This window comes from Nipponia nippon, unplaced genomic scaffold (assembly GCF_047370975.1).
Source record: "Nipponia nippon isolate SJK-2023a ecotype South Korea unplaced genomic scaffold, ASM4737097v1 scaffold_1, whole genome shotgun sequence".
Lineage (NCBI taxonomy): Eukaryota > Metazoa > Chordata > Aves > Pelecaniformes > Threskiornithidae > Nipponia > Nipponia nippon.
Window position 1 is genome coordinate 70,456,966 of NW_028262290.1, and position 21,541 is coordinate 70,478,506.

The 21,541-nt window shown below is 39.7% G+C and overlaps 1 protein-coding gene across 2 annotated transcripts in view; it reads left to right on the forward strand.

Annotated features, from left to right (window-relative positions):
- LPCAT1 (lysophosphatidylcholine acyltransferase 1) overlaps positions 1 to 21,541 on the forward strand; it is a 68,102-nt gene that overhangs the window by 2,540 nt on the left and 44,021 nt on the right. For both annotated transcript variants that reach the window (XM_087758993.1, XM_087758999.1), the window contains exons 2-6: positions 5,010 to 5,152; positions 6,686 to 6,900; positions 16,304 to 16,416; positions 17,997 to 18,057; positions 20,617 to 20,675. In XM_087758993.1, coding sequence (XP_087615119.1) covers positions 5,010 to 5,152; positions 6,686 to 6,900; positions 16,304 to 16,416; positions 17,997 to 18,057; positions 20,617 to 20,675 — 591 coding nt within the window. The remainder of the gene's footprint in view (positions 1 to 5,009; positions 5,153 to 6,685; positions 6,901 to 16,303; positions 16,417 to 17,996; positions 18,058 to 20,616; positions 20,676 to 21,541) is intronic.

Genomic DNA, 21,541 nt, shown 5'->3' on the forward strand with positions numbered 1-21,541 from the left:
GAGGAACATGTGAGGACTGAAGGTACACGAAGAAGTTGGTGAGCACAGGGGACTGGGAAACAAGACTACTTTGTCTGACGGTCTGTTGCTGGTGGTCTGTCAGATAGCCCCATTATCTTCACTACTGCCTCATCCCTCCCTCAGCTGCACTCTGCAAGAGGTTAGATTAGCTTTTTTGCTCATTAATCCAACTCAAAGTAAATGCATTTTAGAACATTTCAGCCTGAGACTGTGGGAGTGAAAAAAAAGTAGGAAGTAAGAGGACGAAACAACTGCAAAGAGGAAGAACAGCAGCAAAAAGAAATCCGTTTGAGTGCCAAGAAGTTGTTCACATCATCTTTTATTGGCTTTGTAAAAACTGGGAGATAACAGGAGTGTAAAAGCAGTAAGACTATTTGAGAACCGAGTCCAGTGCTTCCTGTAGAAATGATGGTTATTTCACTCTGATCTGAGAATGACAGTGGGGGTCATTCTTGAAGCTGCCTGTTTTATTTCAGTACTATAATAAAAAGATCCTTTTTGGAAGAAAGACAGACATGATTTCATTAACCATGAATTTTGTTCCTCCTAACATCCTCTGGGCACCTATCGCATAAGTCAAAGCTCTTGATTCTAGTTACCTCTGCAGAACAGGCAGAAGCATTACTGGAGCTGTCACAAAGTGTTCATAGCATTGTTTCCCTGCCGCTTAAAAACACAATACAATGCCATTTTCCTTGCTTCCAGTGTTTCTGGCCCTTTTATTGCACCAATGCTGGTGTTCCTTTGGTGCCTTGGTGAGCTGATTTGGCTCATTAAACCAGCAGGCTACAGTATTTTTCTGTATTCTGATTGTTTTCTTTTGCTGGGATTGCTTTTCTTCACTCTAATGAGCTGTATTGGCTCATTGCAAGCTCAGATAAGTGCTAGAGCTGCCTCAACGGGAGGATTGAGGGGAGAGTGAACAGGACCACCCTCTTTAGCAGCAATGATCTGTTAGATTGGCTTAGTTGCACATGAAAATTTCTACTGTATTTATCTCCATGATTGTGTCAATCAGGGAACTTGCAGAGTGGAAAAGCGGGTAGTAAGACAGTTGTTGAGGGATGAGTTCCTAGCTCTTTCAGTCCCATCTTTGGTGAATTGAGGCTATAGGGGTGATAATAGTGAGGAAGTGAAAGTGTGGGGCAAGACGTAGTCTCTATCTGATGATATGTTTAAAAGAAAAAATCAAAACCTCTACCATGCTAAATATGCAGTTCATTATTTTTTGTTCAATGTGACCATTACTTTGTAATAAGTCATGGAAATTTTATTGTGAATAAACTGGTTTTTAATGATGTTTCTCGCTGTATCGCTAATTTCAAAGATGCATTTTTTCAGCTTCTCTGTGCATGAGAGATATAGTACTGTCTTTCAAGACAGGAAACAGACATACAGAAGGAGAAACAAGTGTACTCTGTGACTCTTTTGCTCAGTGCTTAGATATGTAGGACCTGATGTTTTGGAGAACTTAAATATTTTATGCCTTCAATGTAAGCTCATACTCAAATCTGAATGCAGGGCCTCTAAACGAGGAGAACATATGTTGTCTATTTAGTTTAAGCGACTTGCCTTTCATCAGATTGAAGCCCTTCTGATGGAAGAGTAGAGTACAGTTTCTCAGGGCAGCCTTCTGTTACAAGCTGTAAGACCGTCCTCTCCATTCCTGCTCTCCATGGGTCTTTCACAGCACACACTTCAACTTCTGAAAAACTTAAGTAGGGTTGTGTAGACAGCAAATGTGAAATGAGCTGTAGTCAAACCCCTCTTGAGGAAATCAGTCATGAGCTGAACCTCCCAAGGTACAGCTCCAGATGGACCTTTAGGGTTTTTTAAATGTATCTCAGAACACGGGTGTTTACATATGACTTATTACCAGATAGAATTCATAATTTTAATAGAAAACGTCTGGGTGAATGTCCTCAATGTGTAGAAATACAATCACCAAAATAAGATGTCTGTACAAGGTCAGACTGGGAATGTATGTCTCCTGCATTCTGATGGCCAGTGGGGACAGGATCTTGTCCCTTTTTCTGTCTGACACTACTACTGTACGTAGGTTTTACGGTATAGAAGTTTTCTTACCCAGGAGGGTGTCTGAATGCAGATGTAGACTTGAACTACTTTTCAAATGTTAGTGTCTTTGTTGATTCCTAACCTCCTTCAGGGGCCAAACATACTTCTTCATTCTCCTGCCAAATTTCTTGTGTGGACAGGTACTACGCTACCACCTGCTAAAAAAGAGGCTGGTGTCACAGCCAGACCCCATACACCTGTGTACGTGGAACTGCTTCTCACTGGCCATTTCCACCACTGCTGGATCTGGACACAGAAGACCAAGAGGCCTTTTCTACACACTTAGGCCATCTTTCACTACCTTACGGATGCAACTACTGCTTCCATTCTGCGATGTGGCTCTAAAGCGATGTTGATACAAAGGATTGCTACAGAGATGCAAAGGACTGAATAGCTCACCACTAGTCACCTGCCATTCAGCTTTGCCCTGGTATAGGAGACGACTTTGAGGAGTGGGGGGGAGAGGGTGTGAATCCCAGAGGACTGTGTCCTCACCTGCATTTTGTTTCCCTTTTTTCTTGACAGCTGGTCCTTGATATCTTACGAGCCTAGAAGGCAGCTGCTCTCTCTTCTCCAGTTTGCAGATGAATGCTCCCCTATTTGCTGCCAGACGTGGTGGTCTTGTCTATGGATGCAGAGTTGCATGAGTTGGTGTGACTTCAGTACTCATCTGACCATTGCCAGTTTAGGAAGTTGAACTGGGTCATCTGGGAAACCAGCCCATCTAAGAAAAAAAATCCTTTTTCTTCCAATTCTGCAAACTAAAGCAGTCCAGCCAGGAACTGGGATCCTGTTTTGGGGAGTGAGGCCATGGTCGTTATGAGATCATGGTGCCAGTCTGAACCATCACTATAAAATCTGGCATTGCAGTGGGCTGGTAGCTTAGGCTTTTCTCCTGCTGTGTGTTCCCTGCCTCTACCCTAGATCTATAGATTTGTGCAGCTACAGGGTGTATCGGTTATTGAGCTGTTTTGGGAAGTGAGAGGAAGCAGGAACTGATCAATGGAAAACTGAGCTGCAAGATGACTAGATCTGCATCAGGGAAGAGAAGAATATGAATAATGTTTTCCACAGCAGCCTGGAGATGCATCAGATTAAGCACAACATGAGACAGCACCGTATGCCTCATTACTCATCCTTGCCCAAGCCATTGTGATGCTGAAAAGTACTTTTCTACCTCATCTGGTGCACCTGTGAATATGGAGCATATTTCCTTTTGAATTCTCTTTCTTTACATGGCCCTTCTATTTTATAGCATCGTCTTCATCTTCTGCTAGCCTCCATTGTACAGCTTGAGGAGCATTGGTGCTACCCCAGTCAGCTTCAAACAGTTTTCAGTTCTCCCTCTCTCCCTTAGCCAGTCATCTGAAGCTGTACCCTCCTCTACTTCAAGAGCTTTTTTTCTTTCTTCCTGTCCTTTGAGTGAGAAAGTTGGGATTCTTGGCTTCTGGAACTGTTTCCTGGAGCAAGTGGATCATTTCACAGATAGTTGCTAAGTTGTGTTTTCTGGAGGACAGTTGGGAACAACTCCAGACAGCTCAGGAAAGGCCCTACTGTGGGAGAAGTTCCAACATGACGTGTTTTTCGCCGAAGTTGAAGGCAAAGGGCTGGCTGGCTGGGAATGGGCTCTCTGAGAACCAGAGTGCTGGGAGGAGATGCAGAAGCAGCCAGGTTCACCGTGGCTTCCCAGGGAAGGATAACTTGCTGAAAACCTCTGTCTTCCAGGGGACTGTGCCTGTTAGCACAGGCCTGGAACATAAACTCATATCCGTGCCTGGATGTTTGTCCAGACAAACTGTCTTTGCACAGTGTTCCCCGCTGCGGTTCCCTATAGCTTCTAGTTCCAAGAACATACAGCAGAGGAACTGGTGCCTGCCCCGTCCTGGAAGAGCTTTCCAGGTTGGGCCCTGTATTGCCATGTGAATGCGCCCTGCTGAAGAAGTGCACATCTCTGTCTGGGAGCTGCTGTGACAGGCTGACTTCTCTGTAGTGCAGTAAGATTTACAATACACCCATGCTAAATATTTACTTAATGTGAGGCTGCAGAAAGGGAAAAGAGCATGCGGATGTATTTACTGACAAACATAGGGTCTGAAGAAGCGTGGAAGGCTAAGACTGCATTAGCTTTAAAGAGCGTGCTGTGTTTCAGCTCTAATTGAGATTGGTGAATACAAAATTGTTACGCATGTGTGCTGGTTTTGGCTGGGATAGGCTTAATTTTCTTCATAGTAGCTAGTATGGGGTTATGTTTTGGATTTGTGCTGAAAACAGTGTTGATAACACAGGGATGTTTTAGTTACTACTGAGCAGTGCTTACACAGAGTCAAGGCCTTTGCTGCTTCTCACCCTGCCCCACCAGTGAGTAGGCTGGGGGTGCACAAGAAGTTGAGAGGGGACACAGGCAGGACAGCTGACCCTAATTGACCAAAGGGATATTCCATACCATATGACGTCATGCTGAGCGAGGGATGTTTGAAGTTACGGCGTTTTGTCTTCCCAAGTAACCATTACGCATGATGGAGCCCTGCTTTCCTGGACATGGCTGACCATGTGCCTGCCCATGGAAAGCAGTGAATGACTTCCTTGTTTTGCTTTGCTTGCGTGCGTGGCTTTTGCTTTACCTATGAAACTGTCGTTATCTCAACCGATGAGTTTTCTCGCTTTTACCCTTCCAATTCTCTCCCCCATCTCACCAGGGGGAAAGTGAGTGAGTGGCTGTGTGGTGCTTAGTTGGTGGCTGGGGTTAAACCACAACAGCATACACCACAATTATTTGTTTGGAATTGAAGTGTATTCTGCTATTTTTAACATTAGATATTTTTAAGTTAAGACTTTACATCAGTTTCTAGGTATCACTGACTTTTTCAGTCCAAGATTGTGTTAGAATAACGCATATGTTTTGGATTTTGCAGATTGCCTTCATGACCTTGACTCTGTTTCCTATCCGACTCTTTTTTGCTGCTTTTATGATGTTGCTGGCCTGGCCTTTTGCATTCATTGCTTCAATGGGATCTGACGAGCAAGAGCTTGAAAAGCCCCTCTCCTGGTGGCGAAAGTGAGTCACTGATGTGGTGAAATACTGACAGAATCATTGTTTAGTTCAGCAGTTTGAAGTAGAGAAGATTGGAAATACCTGATATCTGTCCCATAGACCTGCCTTTCTCTTCAAAAGAAAAACATAAAAATTATTATTTAAACGCTTTCCTCAGATGGGAAACTAAAAATACCTCCACTGTTTGATTTACCAGGTGACCCAAGAATTACAGGGAGAAAAATTTATCATCTCTGGCCTCTTATCTTTATTGAGGATGTATTGTGAAGCTTCATTGTGACGTCCTTCAATTTCAATTATTCCCATAATGTCAGCTTCTTGTTATGAAGATTGACACTGCAGAATGTGCCCAGATTTCATGTTCTAAGTTGTTGTTTTGAACTGCTTCACCCCATTGTTTGCTACCCTGTGATGAATTGAAAAAACTTCTGTTGATTCTCTGAGGACTTGCCCCGTGCTTTGGTGCTTGTTAATAAGTCTGTGCTTGCTTTGATATTGGAATGCTAATTGAGGTAGAATGTAAGATAGTGTTCACCCATCCATGAAAACTGCCGTTTGAGGAGCAAGGAAGGAGGAGTGTAACACCTCTTCTGTAGAGAAGTTCAAAATTAGGAGCTGGCACTAGCATGAGGGGAGCTGATTGTATTTTGCATCACAGGAGGGAAGGAGGTTGAGAACCACAGAGGCATGTCACCTTACATTTCATTTGGAATTATATCAGTATAATGACTAAGGGAATAATGGACTGCCTTCAATCTTGTATGCAGTTATTTTGAAGCTTTTTAGATTGTCCCTCTTCCGTTTTGTCCACTTGTCAGTGTCACCCTGCTCTCCAGCCTCCAGTCCCTGTGGGTGTAACAACTTGTAGGGTTTGGTTTTTGCACTCTATTGGTTCAAAGTAAATGTTTCTCTTTCTGTGACTGTCAGTTTAAAAAACAAGCAAACACACACACACACACCCCCTGCCAAAAAAAAAAAAAACAAACCCCACTTTAGGAGGAGATGGGGAAAATGGAAGAAAGTAAAATGTTTCCGAAGCTCACAGATGTGTTCTGTAGGCATCTCTGTGTTAGAGAATCTCTGCCCTATGCTTCTCCACTGTCTTGTGTGGGTAAACTTGAACACAAGAATCAGGGTTGTTGCATTCTAGTAATATCCTAATAGCATTTTTCAGGACTCAGTTTACTAGAGGTTTTTCGGTGTTACTCGAAAGTGTTATTAGACATTGTATAGGAGAAACTCAACAGTCATAGTCTGAATCAAAATTAATGATAAAAATAAATGCCAATTTTATTGTCATTAAAAAGCATTAATATTCAGGCATGAAATGAAATTGAATGGCATCTTACCTTTAAAGAGGTCTTAAATCTGCAGAGAAAGAGAAAGCAAAAGGTCTATGCAGTGTTCCTGCTCTGTTTAAGCAGCGTATCCTATCTATGCTTTTGTCATGCTTATAAAGTTTTTAACTAACGTTTTTTTTTTCAGTATTTTAAGGTATTCCTGTGGCAGTGTAACTGTTTTCTCAACTCTTTACAGGATAGTGGATATTTTGCTGAAAGCAATCATGAGAATGATGTGGCTTGCTGGTGGATTCCACTGGATAAATGTAAAAGGCAGACGGGCGTTGCCGGCGGAAGCAGCAATATTAACTGTGGCTCCCCATTCTTCCTACTTTGATGCCATTCCAGTAACTATGACCTTTGCCTCCATTGTGATGAAAGCAGAAAGCAAAGATATTCCTGTTTGGGGAAGTAAGTTGGTAGATACTTAATTTTTCAAGAACAATTAAAAATGATTACTTAGGAAGTTCACTGGTTGTGTATGAGAGCCTGAAACACAAAGAAAATTTTGCTATAATATATGGTGAGATTTTTTTTTTTTTTACTGGTCTGCCTTGACTGTCAATAGAAAAAATTGGGGAGGGATGTGTTTGGGTTTTTTTTTTCCTTTCTCCAAAGTTGAATCATTGTACAAAGTCAAAGCAATCCTATAGAACTCATGGTTAAATTTGCAGCGAAACTGCAACATTTTAAGACCCGGCAAGTAGAAAAGCAAATTAGGATGGGGCTATAGGGGAAGTCCACCAAAACTTCTTTCTTGGTGCAAGTTAGGGTGCCGTCCCAGAAATGCATTTTAGGAATGTTGTTTGCTCTGAATGGTACCCTGCCTTGAGGGAGTGCTACTAATCCTTCATACATCAATAAGTTTGATTCAGGCAGGGTGTGAGAGCAGATTGTTGTGCACTCAGATTTAGTCATAAGAAATGCAGATGCCCAAGTCCAGTAGTGTTTGCATACTGTGTTCGGAATGATCAGTGTAGATTCTCACAAAGGCTTGAGAGAGACCTGTGATTTTTGGTGCAGTTGTGCCAAAAAATGTGTAAGCTTTTAGGCTTGTAGACTTCTAACCAAAGTCTGTGTGGAAGCATTTTGGAGAAACCCACCACGTTGTGTCTAGGGACCAGCAAAGTTCAAAGAATCTTCCTGTGTCTCTTTGTGTAGATTTTAAGGGTAGTATAAAAAGGACAAAAGATTTTACTTTCACCTTGGGTAGGGACTCTTTAATTTAAAAGTCTAAACAAAGGCTTTGAGTTCTTTCTCAACTAAGTGGAATCAGGCTGTTGGTGTTGACATCCTCCTAAAATTTCATTACACAATGTGGTTTTAAGGACATGTTCAAAACCAGAAGCTGAGACATGGCCACAAATGGTGAGTGGTTACATCTGGAAGCTTCATGTAGGGAATATGGAATATCTTGTTATAAAGGTCTCTTTGTATCAGGTAAAGCTTAGGCCAGAACTGTAGCTATATCTCAGTTTCATTGAATATCTGACTATTAGAGTTTAGTAAAAGTTTGTGGCAGTGAAAAATCTGTGTAAAAATGAATAGATGCTTTGAACAAAAAGGGTGTAGGCATGTATTTTTAAAAACAAATGTATACAAATTAGCATTGCGTGAAACAAAGAAATTGAACTCCTTTGTCCAATACTGAAAGAAGATGTTGTTGTGAGATGGCACGCTGACACTCCTGTACAGTATAGGTGTATCCAGGCCATCTTGGGCTTTAGGAGCAGTCCAGTCACAGAAGCAGGGGCAGATTTATCTTCTTTGTCAGCTGACTCAATTGACTGTTTAATAATTGCTAGCTCAGCAAAATAAAGTAGTCCATGTGGAGCTCTCCTTTACTTGCAGCTGGACTGTTTGGAGGACCCAAACGAGGTGATGTAACTCCAGGCCATGTTGTGTTACTGAAATGCGATGAAAAGGCAGAACGGCATTTGACAGAATGCTATAGTAGCTGCTTGACTATCTTACGTAGTAGATTAACTGGGGACAATTGGGAAAACTTGAGGAGAATCTGTAGGGATATGGAAGTTGTAGTTACGCTGAGTGTAGCACAAATAATGCATATGCAGTATTCTTGGATATAGTTTGGGTTGGAGTAGTTCAAACTATTTCCTATATACCTAATTTAATTTTAAAGTAACTTTTAAAGGACTCAATTGAAAGTCTAGATTTATTGCAATAAACTTTAAAAATTATTTGCTTGATTTTGTTAACGTGTGAGCAAAACCAGTTACAGAAAAACAGAAAACCCAGAAAACTACATATAGTGTTTTAATGGAATATTACTGGAATGTGCGGTGCAGTCAAGTAAATGAGTATTTTGTCCTGTATAGCTGCATTTGCTTTATGTCATGCAGCCACAAAAATTCTGTAGTCCATTATGAAGTGTTCAGAAAAATGCGATGGAAATGAGGCATGGCAAAGGCCATAACTGAGATTCAGAGTTCAAAAACTTTTTTTTCTTAGAGGAATACTTTTATATGAGCAACATTAATTACAGCAGTTTGTGTTATTAAAGTAAATAGACCTTAACAGAGAGGTAAGTAATCACTGTAATGATTAGTTTGGCTTGAAATTCAGTGAAAACTTTCCAGTGGGGAGAAGCTGGGATTTTTTTTTTTCCTTTTACTACTTGAAAGAGGTTTTCTGTGAAGTAGATGCTTCTGACTATCCTCTCCTCCTTTGATCTAGTATTTTAATTCCAATGTTATTTACACTTTTCTGCATACACACACACACAAAAATGTATTTCATGTTATTGGACAACTGGTATTTCTCTTACGCAATCTGTGAAAAGGTGGTCACGTTTTTCTTGGATTGTGTGGTGAATTGTCAATGCTCTAGACATTCATCTAGAATTTATCCCAGAGAGGTCAGAACTGTTTTTCCATTCTGTTCTTCCGTTTTCTAAAGCTTGCAAACTTGTACCATCTCCAGTGAAGTTTTGGAGCCAGCCATTGATAATCCTAACCTTGCTGTCTCTTAATTGAGTCTTGTTAATGGTCATTCAGAATCTTCTGGGAAGTTTTGAATGAAGTACATTCATTTAACTCTGTAAGCAGACTTTTCAGCATGTAAAAAATGAAGCAGCAGAGGAAATTTGAAGATAATTTCCCAGGATGAGGACTTTGGGTGAAGAGTAGATCTTCATCTACTTCATCTTCATGGGGGTTGGACTAGATGACCTTTAAAGGTCCCTTCAAACCCAAACTATATCCAAGAATATCCAAATATGATAAGTAAGTTGGCTTTTTGATGTAATGACAGTGTTTATCAGGTCATTGTACATTGTGTACCAGAGGGATCAGGTGCTTTAGCGGGCACAAAAAAATCTGATTGCTAACTGGTTACCGAGATTGGTCCTGCAAGTATTTTAATAGGTTTCTGGAGCAGCTGCCTGTATTATTGTACCCTTAGTTTGCCAGTCATGGAATATTAAGCTTTTGATCCACTTGTAAGTCTGGATGATTAAAAGCCTTTTCATTATGGGATTGGAAGTATTCCACAAGTGCTTCTTGTGTACGAGAGTTTTATTGCTTTCTAACTTGAAGGCAGCTCTCCTGGACCACGAAGTCCAATTTCAGAAGCAGACTTAAGTCTTGTGACTCCTTCAGACAACTTCCTTCTTTTTAAGAAAACGAAGGAAAGAAGAGCCAAATAAAATAATGCTCTTTTGCTCTGATGGAAGAGTCATGACCTCTTCAGTTAGTGGTCAGTAGTGAAGAGAATTACCCACTTGGCACACACACTAGGCTAACAAACTCTGGGGAGGAACTGCTTGCCCAAATATAAAAGAGATTTCAATAATCATAAAAAAAATCAGTATCTGGTAGGTAGAGAATGGCAGAACAGATGGAGCGTATCACCACAATGTTGGAGAAGGATGTGTCTTTCTACACAATGGCTTTCCAGAGTTTTGGTAGGTTGGAGATGTGAAGTTCTCTGGACCACGTTAGTGTGAAGTGTGCAGCCAAGGGAAGATGACATCTATGAATCTATAGCACCTTATGTTGGCTGAAGAAGTTCGATCAATTAATTCATCAGCACAGGTACTTAAACTTTCCTGTTTTGTCTACTGGACCCCAGTTCAAGTCAGGACAAGCTGTTTCCATAAATTCTGGATAGTTACACTTCACTGCCTTATTTTTGACTGGTAAAGCAACCTGGATAAAAGTTACTATTTTTCATTGCAGAAGTGGTCAGTGCTACTGCAGAAATACTTCAGTATGAAGGAAAAAGGATTTGTCAGTAAATATGATTTGGTGGGGATTTTGTTGGACAACTTTTGTGATTCAAAGATCTTCTGTGGTCTGAACTTTTAAAAACTAAATTTAAGGTTATAAGCTAATTTAAACTTTAACTTCTCAACATCTGTAACCTCATCCTCTGAAAAAGAGAGTAAGTTGGTACCTGTGAAATGAATGGAGGGATATGTTAGCTTAACTTTATAAAGGGGAAGGAGGTCATTTGTACTTGGCAGAATACAGAAGAGATACAGAGGAAGGGAGAATCGTACTGTGCTGTAAAAGCTATCAATTCTATTGTGGGTTGGTTTTTTTTTTCCACGTCTAGTAAACTTAGCAGTTTTTGTTCAGGCTCATCTTTTGAAAGTGCTTTATAGGCCTTTACTTGAGCATCATGACTAAAAGACAAGAAATAAGTGATTCAGTGGGAAATATTTATGCTATGGTAGCTGGGTATGTTTTCATCTCAGAACTTATGATGCCCAATTACTTAACTCATCAGCTCTGTGAGAAGTTATGCAACCTAATCCTCCAGTTCTCCACCCCAATTGCTTGCCCTCCCCCCCCCTTCCAGAGCACACAAGGAAGAGAACCATGGTAGACCCATAGTTCTTCAGTGAGGATCTCGTATTTAAATACCTCTGAGATTTATCAAAACAGTCCTTAAGCCCCTTTTGGAAAAACCTGCTGTAAGGTGAAGGTGTCACAGGCGACTTCTCTTTATACGCTGTAAATCAGCAGCTTACAACACTGTTAAGGTCACCAGCTTGAATGCCAACATCCAATGCTATGTTGGCATTGTAGCCTGCCTCAAGTACACAAATGACCTCCCCGGTTCTGAGGAGCACCTTGAAGTTATTGCCAAGCTTATCCATTTCATCCTCTGCTTTAAATACTTCCGTTTCAAAATTCACTGTTTCCTTCAGGCTGTGGGCACCCGGATGGTCCTGGAATATTTCAGTCCTCACAGGAGCTCTCTTGGAGAGACTTAAAATTGTTGCACTGTCATCTGTGTATTATAGGTATGCTTTTATCGTTCGGGTTGGAATCCTGGACTTGTTGGATTTTTTTTTTTCCCCCCCACCATTAAATCAGTAACAATTTCTTTTCATTTAAACTGCTGCTGGAATGCCTAAACCACCATCACTTTTTTTTAAGCATCCTAGTTAATATCATTTATGGAAGTTACAAACTACAGTATATAGGAAACCTGCAAACCAACATGATTGCCTTCATAAAATACATAGACTGGGAGCAGGAAGCTAAAACCTACAGCCATGCCCTCATATAGGTGCTGCAGGTGTGAGAGCAAACAGCAATTTTTGTGATATGAAAAGGGTCTTTGTCCTTCAAGAAGTCCTTAAAGGAAATAGATCATGTTTTGAAAGACCAACCCAACTTCTGTTACAGCTAAAGAGAATGCTGATTATTTACCTCCCACTACTGACCTCTCCTTGTCCTACAGACTGCATGTTTCCTGCCTTTCTCTTTGAAATAGGGAGAACAACTTTCCCATTAACACTGCCTCTATACCAGGTATCTCTTCTGTCAGGGGGTCCATCTGTGTATTTGTTGTGTGTGGGCTTGATTTCTGCCCACCCCCACCCCCCCATTTTAAGGTCTCTGTGTCCATATACGCAGGAAGTCATTTGATTCTGGAACCTTAATGGTTTTTTTTCCCCATAACCTTCAGAAGACTTTTGAGCCCTGTGCAGATTTCTTCTCTTCTCTCCAGAAAAGAGCAGTTTTAATATTAGATATTACTTCATTAGAAAAGGTGTGAGTTCAGAACTTTGTGAGCGTGTTCATTTGAGTAAGACAACTCTTAATAAATAAGCCCAAGGTAGCACTTTTCAGCCTTTAACCTTCATGTTTTTGAAAACTAAATACAGAACGCACAAGAGGGCTACTGCTAGAAAAATGGTCTGTATTTTTTCCCATAGTAGGAAAAATCAAGGAGTAAATACTGTAAACAGATATCCCAATGCAAGTCTACCTGTGTTATACAGCCTACCTCCATGTTATATGCAAACAGAGCCAGTTTGTACTGGCTCTATAGGCTGCCATCTCAGTGTATGAGAGGAATGTACGTGATGGGATTTTGTGTTGTTTGGGGGAGAGGCCAAGTGAGAGCCTCAGGTTCAGCATTCTCTACTCTTGCAGCAGATCTGTCACTCTGCTGTTTCTACAGTGGTGAAACTGTAACTGCCCACTTAAAAATGTGTGCATGGATACACTTTAGAAGAACAGTATTTAGTGCCACGCTGCCATTCCGTTGCTTTTTGTGTTCTCTCACGCCTTGTAGATCAGTGGTGATGCTACCAGTATAGCTTTACTATATGGTTGTAACTGTCAAGCATAAGTTAAATGGTGTGTTACAATAACTTCTTCTATTGTATGTTAAATAGCATTTCATGTCTTGATTTGAAACAAGGTTTCCTCACACACATTTGCCTGGAAATAGAGACATGAGATACCTTATTTCTTTACTGTTATCCCGAGAAGTTCATTGACACCACTGTGTGTGTTCAGCTCATCAGAGAGAACCTTTTTTTGCTTATGCATCAGCTGGTGCTTGAAATGATTGCATGGGAGTTATGGTTCTGCAATGAGTTGGAGCTGCCACCCTGCAATTAAGGCAATACTGAATTTTTGCAGGCTCTCTTAAAAAAAGATTGTTTCGTGCTAGAGCAACTTTCCCTTGGTTAGTGTATCTGTGGCATTCTGGCTGACCTGCAAGGCAGAGTTTTGGATGAATTACTGGCAGTACTGTTTAAACTGCAGGCACCTGCGTAAGAAGGTGGAGTACAGCATGTGTCACCTGTCTTCAGGACCGCTTGTGATGAGCTGAAATTGGGGATGAGAGTGACTACATCAAGTAGAACTGACACTGCTAGAGAAAATGCTGGAATAATGTCACTGGCAAGGTCAATTTTGTAAATTGAGGGATTGTCTTACCATCGCCCACTAGAATTTGTAATTTGAAGGTGGTTTTAATGGAATGAGAGGAGATGGGCGAGCACCTCTTTTGGCATCTCTTGAATGCTCGAGCTGTGGTTTTCACTACCTGGTTACAATCAGTCTTGGACAGTTAAACTGATGAGCAGAGAAGGTTAAGATTATGTTCTGTTTACTGAGCGTATTGCATAGTTCTGCTTTTTTCCTTTAGTTGTCCAGCATGCCAGCTGTCTAAAGCATTTTCACGCATGCTGCTTTTTGCTCCTGCCCTGACTTTGCTCTACTTCTGCCTATTCCTTGCCTCATATATACTGCCTTACAGTGCTGTCTCCAGGCTTCCCTATGTTTCGACTTGACTTACGATTGCAGTCTTGTCCATCTATTTTTGGTATGTTTCTCAGCTTCCCTTTACAGACCTTTGGCCCTGCTCCTGTCTGTTTATTGCACAGATCAACTTGGTACAGCCTTTGAATTTTCAGATTCCTGTCTATTTACTGGACATGAAAATGTGTTGAGAGTAAAGGTCTGTGTAGCCTTATGCTCTCTTTTCAAAAGTGGTTATGAAAAGAGTATATGAGGAAAGGCAGGTACAGAGCTAGTCTTCCCTTCCTAGCTTCTTACTCATGACTGAGAGTTTCAATTTCACTTAAATTGTTGAACTTAGCCACTAAGGGCCTGGTAGCTGGTGTCTTACAGGATCTTAAGTTGCTGTTTAATGTTAAAACAAGAATTCTGTAAGCTTTTTAATCTGATCCCTAAGGAAGTAAGGCTTAATATGATCACACTGTCTTTCCATTAGGCTAAGATTTGATGTTACGTGTTGAAATAGTGATGGCTCAGATATGAGCCTCGGAGCTCTGGAATTATCTTGTTCATTCCTTGGCCTGAAGTAACCTGAATTCCGTCTAATGTAAAAAAAAATTCAGGATGAAGGCTGAGGATGTTTAAGTCTTTTTTGCCTTTTCTTTTTTTTTTGACTTGATAATGTTTTTGCTACAGAATAGTAATTTGCAGCAGTAGGGGAAACTCAGGACTAGCATCACTGAGAAAACGAACAGAGTTATGAAACCAAGCATAGTTCCCTTTGCATCTTTTATGTTCTGTTTGGTTTTTTCCTGTTTTTTGTGTGTGGTTGTTTTGTGATTTGTTTTGGGTTTTTATTTGGGGTTGTTTTTTTTTAACCTTCCTACAGCAGCAACCCCAGCTGGCCCATGATGATCTTTGCCTCCCCTAGCAAGCGTTGTTCTGTGGATATTGTCTAAGAGCAGGCATGTAGGAAGCAGTGCAAGAGAATGGTAACTTTTTCTCTGATGTACTGTCTCCTAAGCTTCGTCAACTTGTGGGATAAAAGCAGTATTTCAGAGACTGGCTGAATGTTTGGGGACTTGCTGTAAGGTGTGACGGATTAGTTTCACAGAACCATAGAAGGATTTTGGTGAGAGCTGACTAAACTGCTGGTGGGGTAACACCAGAATCAGCAGCTTTTGCTGAGTACAGGACTGTAATTCCTTATGCTGTTTTTTTTTCTTCACACTTTAAGCGCTGGCTGATCCATTAATATAGCAAATCTATCCTTGACAAAATAAGATTATACAGCTAGTGTCAGCGAACTTATCTTGTGGTATTTGGAAATATGAAAACTGTATTTTATATTTGTATTTTAGGCAAATAGAATAGCTAATGATTTAGTGACTTTTGAACCTTCGAATAAGATTACAAGATACAAAAATAAGAAGGTTTTTTTATTTTTAAATAAAAACATGAAGTAGTATATCTGAAGATGCTTCTCTTGTAGTGCTTTTTGACATTGCAAGAGAGTTGTATATGTTACTTATTATTTTGTAAGTGGGCCTCGGTGTCCTTGTGACAGACATGCATGGAGAGGATATTGTGGATTGGTTTCTGATTCTTGCTCACACTCATTTTGTGTCTGGCTCTGTATAAGAGGTTTCCCACTGAGCCAGGAAGAGGGTGCCTGAGATCGGATTCATCTAGTATGAGGAACAGGCAAACAGGTGACAGCTCAGAAAATAAGCATGCTTTTTCTTTTGATCATGGTGATTCCTCAGAAAAGATAACATAATCCATGTATGGAATATCTTTGATGGTGTACCTTCAGTGAAGCTGAGCTGTCATAGGAGACAACAGCTCTAAAAACAGTGGCAGTTTGATCTGCAGGATGTCTTTTGGAAACACTTGGGAGGTTCCTGCTCCTTTGCTGGGTTGGGGGTGGCTATAGACTTTGTGGTTTTTGTGGTAGGAGGAAATGGCCTATAGTCAGCCACAGCTGCTTTGTTGCAGACAGCTATGCATAACAGGTACAATCATGTCTTAAGTTATGTGATGTATGTGTATTGGTTTATTAAGAATTTAACAAGTACAAAGTGCCAAAATTGTGAAAATGGCTTTCTTCACAGGAATTCATGAAAATATTTCAATAAAACTGCAATAATTCAGCTAAATATTTAAGTTTGCAGTGTAATGTAGTAAAACAGTTATGTACTTTTACCAAAATTTCTGTCCAGAGGACTGCTGGGGGGGGATCTTTTTCAAACAAAAGGGAAATAAAGGCTGTTCCGCTTGTTTTTGTTTTCCCTCCTCTTCAGCTCTAATCAAATACATTCGACCGGTTTTTGTATCTCGGTCAGACCAAGATTCTCGCAGGAAAACTGTTGAAGAGATAAAGAGACGTGCTCAGTCTGATGGTAAATGGCCACAGGTACTGTATACTACTACTGTGTGACAGATGGTATTTGACATTTCCAGGCTTTGGTTCTGCAGTTTACTTTTTTCCTTGTGGGATGCTTTAGATGGTTTGTGAGGGGTGGGATTTCCCCCTCTTCCCCCCCCCTCCCCCCCCCCCCCCCGAAGATATAATGTAAGATTCTTATCTGTACAAAACACTAACTTTTCATTGCAGTGTGTTTCAAGGGGAGACTGGGTAAGTACATGGGAATACAGCTCTATTAAGTGATACTAAATGGACAGACCACAGCAGATCTTGAAAGTCTTCTAAGAAGAAAATAATCAGGTGCTCAGTAGAATACCTGGGGAGTATTGTGTGTTCTTGCCCTTCTCAAGATTTTGGCACACTGTCATTGTTGGAGATGCGATACCGGCCAAGACAGCCCAAGCAATTCAGATGTTCCAATAACCAGAGTACCTCTCTGTTGGACCACATGATGAAGACGTTGCTAAAATAAGTGGCTCAGGTTTTTTTCTGCACCTGAAATATGACTATTTATAATGTGCCTTGGAAGAGAGTAATGACAAGGAAGGGATGAGGTCTAAGGTCTACCTAAGGTCTCGATTTTCTAGAAGCATGTGATTATTTTGAAAACTTGAAGCATTCTTCTTGTGAATTTTTGAGATTAAGATACAGTATGTCTTTCATGGCATTGTTACTACTACAGTGGTTACGTCCGCATAGTGGACTGCAGAAACGTTATAAACAGTTATAAACAATGTGACAGGTGATATATAGCTTTCACATCATGACTTTCATCAATAGATTTCAAAGCACTTTCAAAAGTAAATATTCATACTAACAGATGAAGAAACTGAGTTGCAGAGCTGAAGTGATTTCCAGAATATCTAGCAAGCTAGTACCAGAGTGGGCAGTAAAACTAGTAATGTTAATTCTAGCCCATTGCTTTGTCCCCTTATGATATGTATTTGTTTCCTTTAAATGTCTTGTTCTATAACTCAATAAAATTTCAGTAGTTCTTGGCTTTTTGCTGTCAAACATTTTTTTGTTTGTTTTTTACAATCTAACCTCTTCCTCTGAATTCAGTTCAACTTGAGCATTTTTTTGCCTTGTAGGATTCTGTTTAGATATTTTCAGCCTCTATCATTCTGACATCTGTGCACAAAGTAATAAATGCAAAAAGAAAATAACTCTTCCTTTTCTTAGCCTGTAAGCAGGTAGCTTAGGAGCAGGAATTTTTGTTTTGGTGCAAAACAGAATATGATATTTTTAGCAGCAGCAAAACCTTTTGTGAAAATTCTCTCGTACTCACAACTGTTTCTGGTTGCTGTCAGTGTTCCAGTCAAATAGAATTATTATCGGAGGTCAAGAAAGAGGCAGATTCACAAATAAATAAAAATACTTTGACTATTAAGACAGAACTTTACTTGACTTCTTTATTGAGCACTATTTTTTTTTTTACTCTAACTGAACTGGTCTTCCCTGAAAACTTTTTTTACTGTAATCAGTTAACGTTAGCTTTGAAAAGATGTGTTTATAAATAAACCCACATTGAAATATTTCTTAAAAGTCAACTTTTTTTTTACTTCAAGATAATGATATTCCCAGAAGGCACTTGCACAAACCGATCCTGTCTAATTACATTCAAGCCTGGTAGGTATGATGCGCATTTCTCTGTTCTCTACAGAATGTTCTTGTATCTTCATTTTGTGAAATACCATTTGCATTGTAATTTGCTTGCTGTTGCAGAAGTGGAGTTTAAAATCTTGCAGTAGGGTGGAAATAGAATAGAATTTTTCTGATGCTACAAAAGGATTGTAGTTTCACTGTTGAGCAAAATGTTTTAGATAATTCAGATTTTTTTCTTGGCTTCTGAGATGCATATGAGCTGAAGGACTAATGTTTCTTACTGGGTTTTTGTTTGTGGTTGTCTTTTTTTTTTTTGTGCCCCCTCCATTTCCTATTTTGGGTCTGTCATGCAGCATTTAGATACACTATAAAGCTTAAGGTATCAGCATGTATCTATTTCAGGCTGCTGCAGCATTTGTTGCTGTGTTGTATGTGGTTGATTCCTCTCAGACTCTTTTGAGTTGCATTCTGGTGAAGATGGCACAATAATCTTGGCAGTATAGCAATGTTGCAGAGGCTGTCTTTTTTTTTTTTTACAATTTTTTTTTTAATTAACATCCACATTCTAAGCTCTTTTCAGTTAGTATCACCCTTTTAGCTTATCAAATTAGTAGAGGTTATAACACTGAACATTGTTGCAGCTGTAAACTGCAGTTACAATAGGCAGAAATGCCAATACTGCAGTGAACCACCACTGTTTAATGTGAACTTGCCTTTATGATGTAGGTAGGGAGACAGTGAATGTGGAGGCTACAATGAGAGATGCAGTTGTGAATGTGTTGGGTTTTTTTTTTGACTCTTCCTAGGTTTCTGCCTAGCTCAATGTGTTCTGGTCTTACTGTGTGTCTTATATTTTGTGTTGCTTACAACTTACATATCGCTATTAGAATATCATGCAGTGAGTCAGCATTGTGATTCCTTGCACTGATTCATTTGGCTGAAGGAATCTCAGTGTTGTCTCCTGAACAAACATTCAAAAAGCTTTTCTTCCTCCCCTCTCGGCTCTTACCTTTTTAGATGAATGAGTGGTGGTTAGGAGAACATCCACTTTTTTTGCTCTTTACTCTCCCTCTCTCTCCACCTGAATCCTGGCCATGCTTTGAAAACCAGCCTGAGTCCTTCATTAAAGCTCTGATTTCCTGCCTTCCCTCTGTGCCATAGACATTCCAGGCACCATATACTTTCTGCCTCAAATCCCCACTCTATCTTCCTCTCCTCTGATCTAATACATGCTGCTGTCTGCCTCTTGACTGTCTCACTTTTCCTACTGGAACCTGCTTCTGTATCCATCCAGCCTCCCAGAAATCCTTTGCCTCAAAATTCCTTGCTTATATCAAAGTACTTTAGGTCTCTATTCAAGTAACTGCTTTCAGGATGCCTTTCCCCATTCTACTCATGTGGCCCACACTCCTTGCTCTTACTGCACAGTTTTTTTGGTTTTGTGTTTGTGCAAGCTAGTCATACAGGGCAAACTAGTCTAGTTTTGTTTAAATGGTGGTCTTGTCATCTACGACTCAGATTTTGTCATCTGCGGATTCTTTCAAAAGTTGTTTAGGCTGTTGTTTTTGGAGACTGAATAGAAAGTACCACTGGGCCAAGAACCAAATCTCTGCAGGATCCCATTCAGACAACCTTCATTTAAAAATGTTTACACTCCATTAACAATTACTTCTTTTACATCTGTGCAATTATTCTGTAAAGCAAATGTAATGCTAAGAATACAGTATACTTCCATCGTTCAGTTCTTAATTTTAATCAAAATACTAGGCAGAACTTAGTAAACTGCTATCAAAAACATAGTTGGAGTGAAGACTGTCTTTATTGTTTTCACAAGATAAAGATGTTTAGAGAAATCTTGAGCAAGATAGTTATGCTTACCCAATCTTTGTGCTAGAAACCAAGAAAATTATTAGCAAATGACATTTTATAGATCTTGTGCTACTTATTTATCAGAACTATAATTTTCATATGAAATGAAGCAATACTTCTGTACAATAGCTCTAGTTCAGTACTTTCTAACTATTGGGTTTTCCATAGCTACATAATAAACAAATAAGCCCTTCTAAGGGGAATTAAGGTGGGAGAAAAGAAGTTAAATTAATTCTGTTACTTCAGAGATGATAAATTTCCTATAAATTGATGTTGCTCAGCTAAAAATAGAAAGCTTCTTTTGCACAAGAAAGCTTAGGTTCTTTACCAAAAAATACTGTTGACTACAGGGAATATATTGACTTAACTATCTTGCACATACTCATATTTTTTTAATCATTTATCAAGCTGAATTTGGTACTGGGCTTTGACTTGTGTACAGGACAATTTATGTAAGTGGTAGAGGATAATTTAGAGAATGCCAGCAAGCATTCTTAATTATTTATCTTCTGAAAAGTTGGGTATACATTGTCATTCTTCAGTGCTTGCTTTTTAGATTCTTTTTGAGGCTACTTTTGGATCTTATTTTTTCACTATCAACTAATTCCTATGCATGTCAGCCCAGTAACTGTATAATTTTTTTCTTTACTGTAATAAATTTCTTCTGCACCGAAATGCACTATAAAGTAATGATGTGTCATATGTGCCTTCTAGGGGCGTTTATTCCTGGAGTTCCTGTACAGCCAGTGGTTTTACGTTATCCAAACAAACTGGTAAGTTCAGCTTGCAGTAAATATGGGGCATTTTCCTCTAAATACATTGGCACTTCTGTAATCTTCTAGGTTAGATAATTAGATTTAGAAAATTGGAAATCATTAATAAATGCTTATTGGCTAAGTGTGTATTCCTTAAGCCTCTAGCAATATAAATAGTCTTAACTGAGACAGTTTAAATGTTTCTTATTTTATTAGGTTAATCCTTTAAAACAGTGCTCTGAAAGTTATTGAGGTTGTTACAAGAAATACTGTACAAATGACAAGACAAAACTCAATTTCTGTCTAGGATCTGTGTTCCCATGTGCTCCCTGTTAGTGCAGTGTGTGCTGGAGAGTTTTCTTAATATCATTTATTGCTGGAAGATGCTTCTGCACCTCCTGCCTGTGGGGTTGTCAGTCACAAATTAACACAACTAGCTAAATGATAATAGAATAATGTGTTGGGGACCTCGGCACCGTTATAAGCTGTCTCATTGTCCAGGTTTTACATTCACTGTGCACTTGGCTAAGGAATGCTAGACACTAGCTAATCTGGAGTAGTCCTTCAACATACATCAGATTCACGTAAATTATACGTTGAAATTACAGTGTTTATTTACAATATCTAAATTAAACAATTGTTACAAATGCTTGTAAACACACAGGCAAACAAATGAAGGCAGAGCTCACTTGATCTACTTCAAGATCAAGCCTACAGGAAAGCACAAAGAGGGACTTTCTTTTTTTTTTTTAATATTATTATTCAGTTTACCTGGTGTAGATACTATCCTGTTCTACTGCAGCCAGAATCCTGTCTGTCTGCATTCCTCGGTTAATTAGAAGATGCTTCCTAGTGAACTTTGCTAGATTTTATACTTGGAAGTT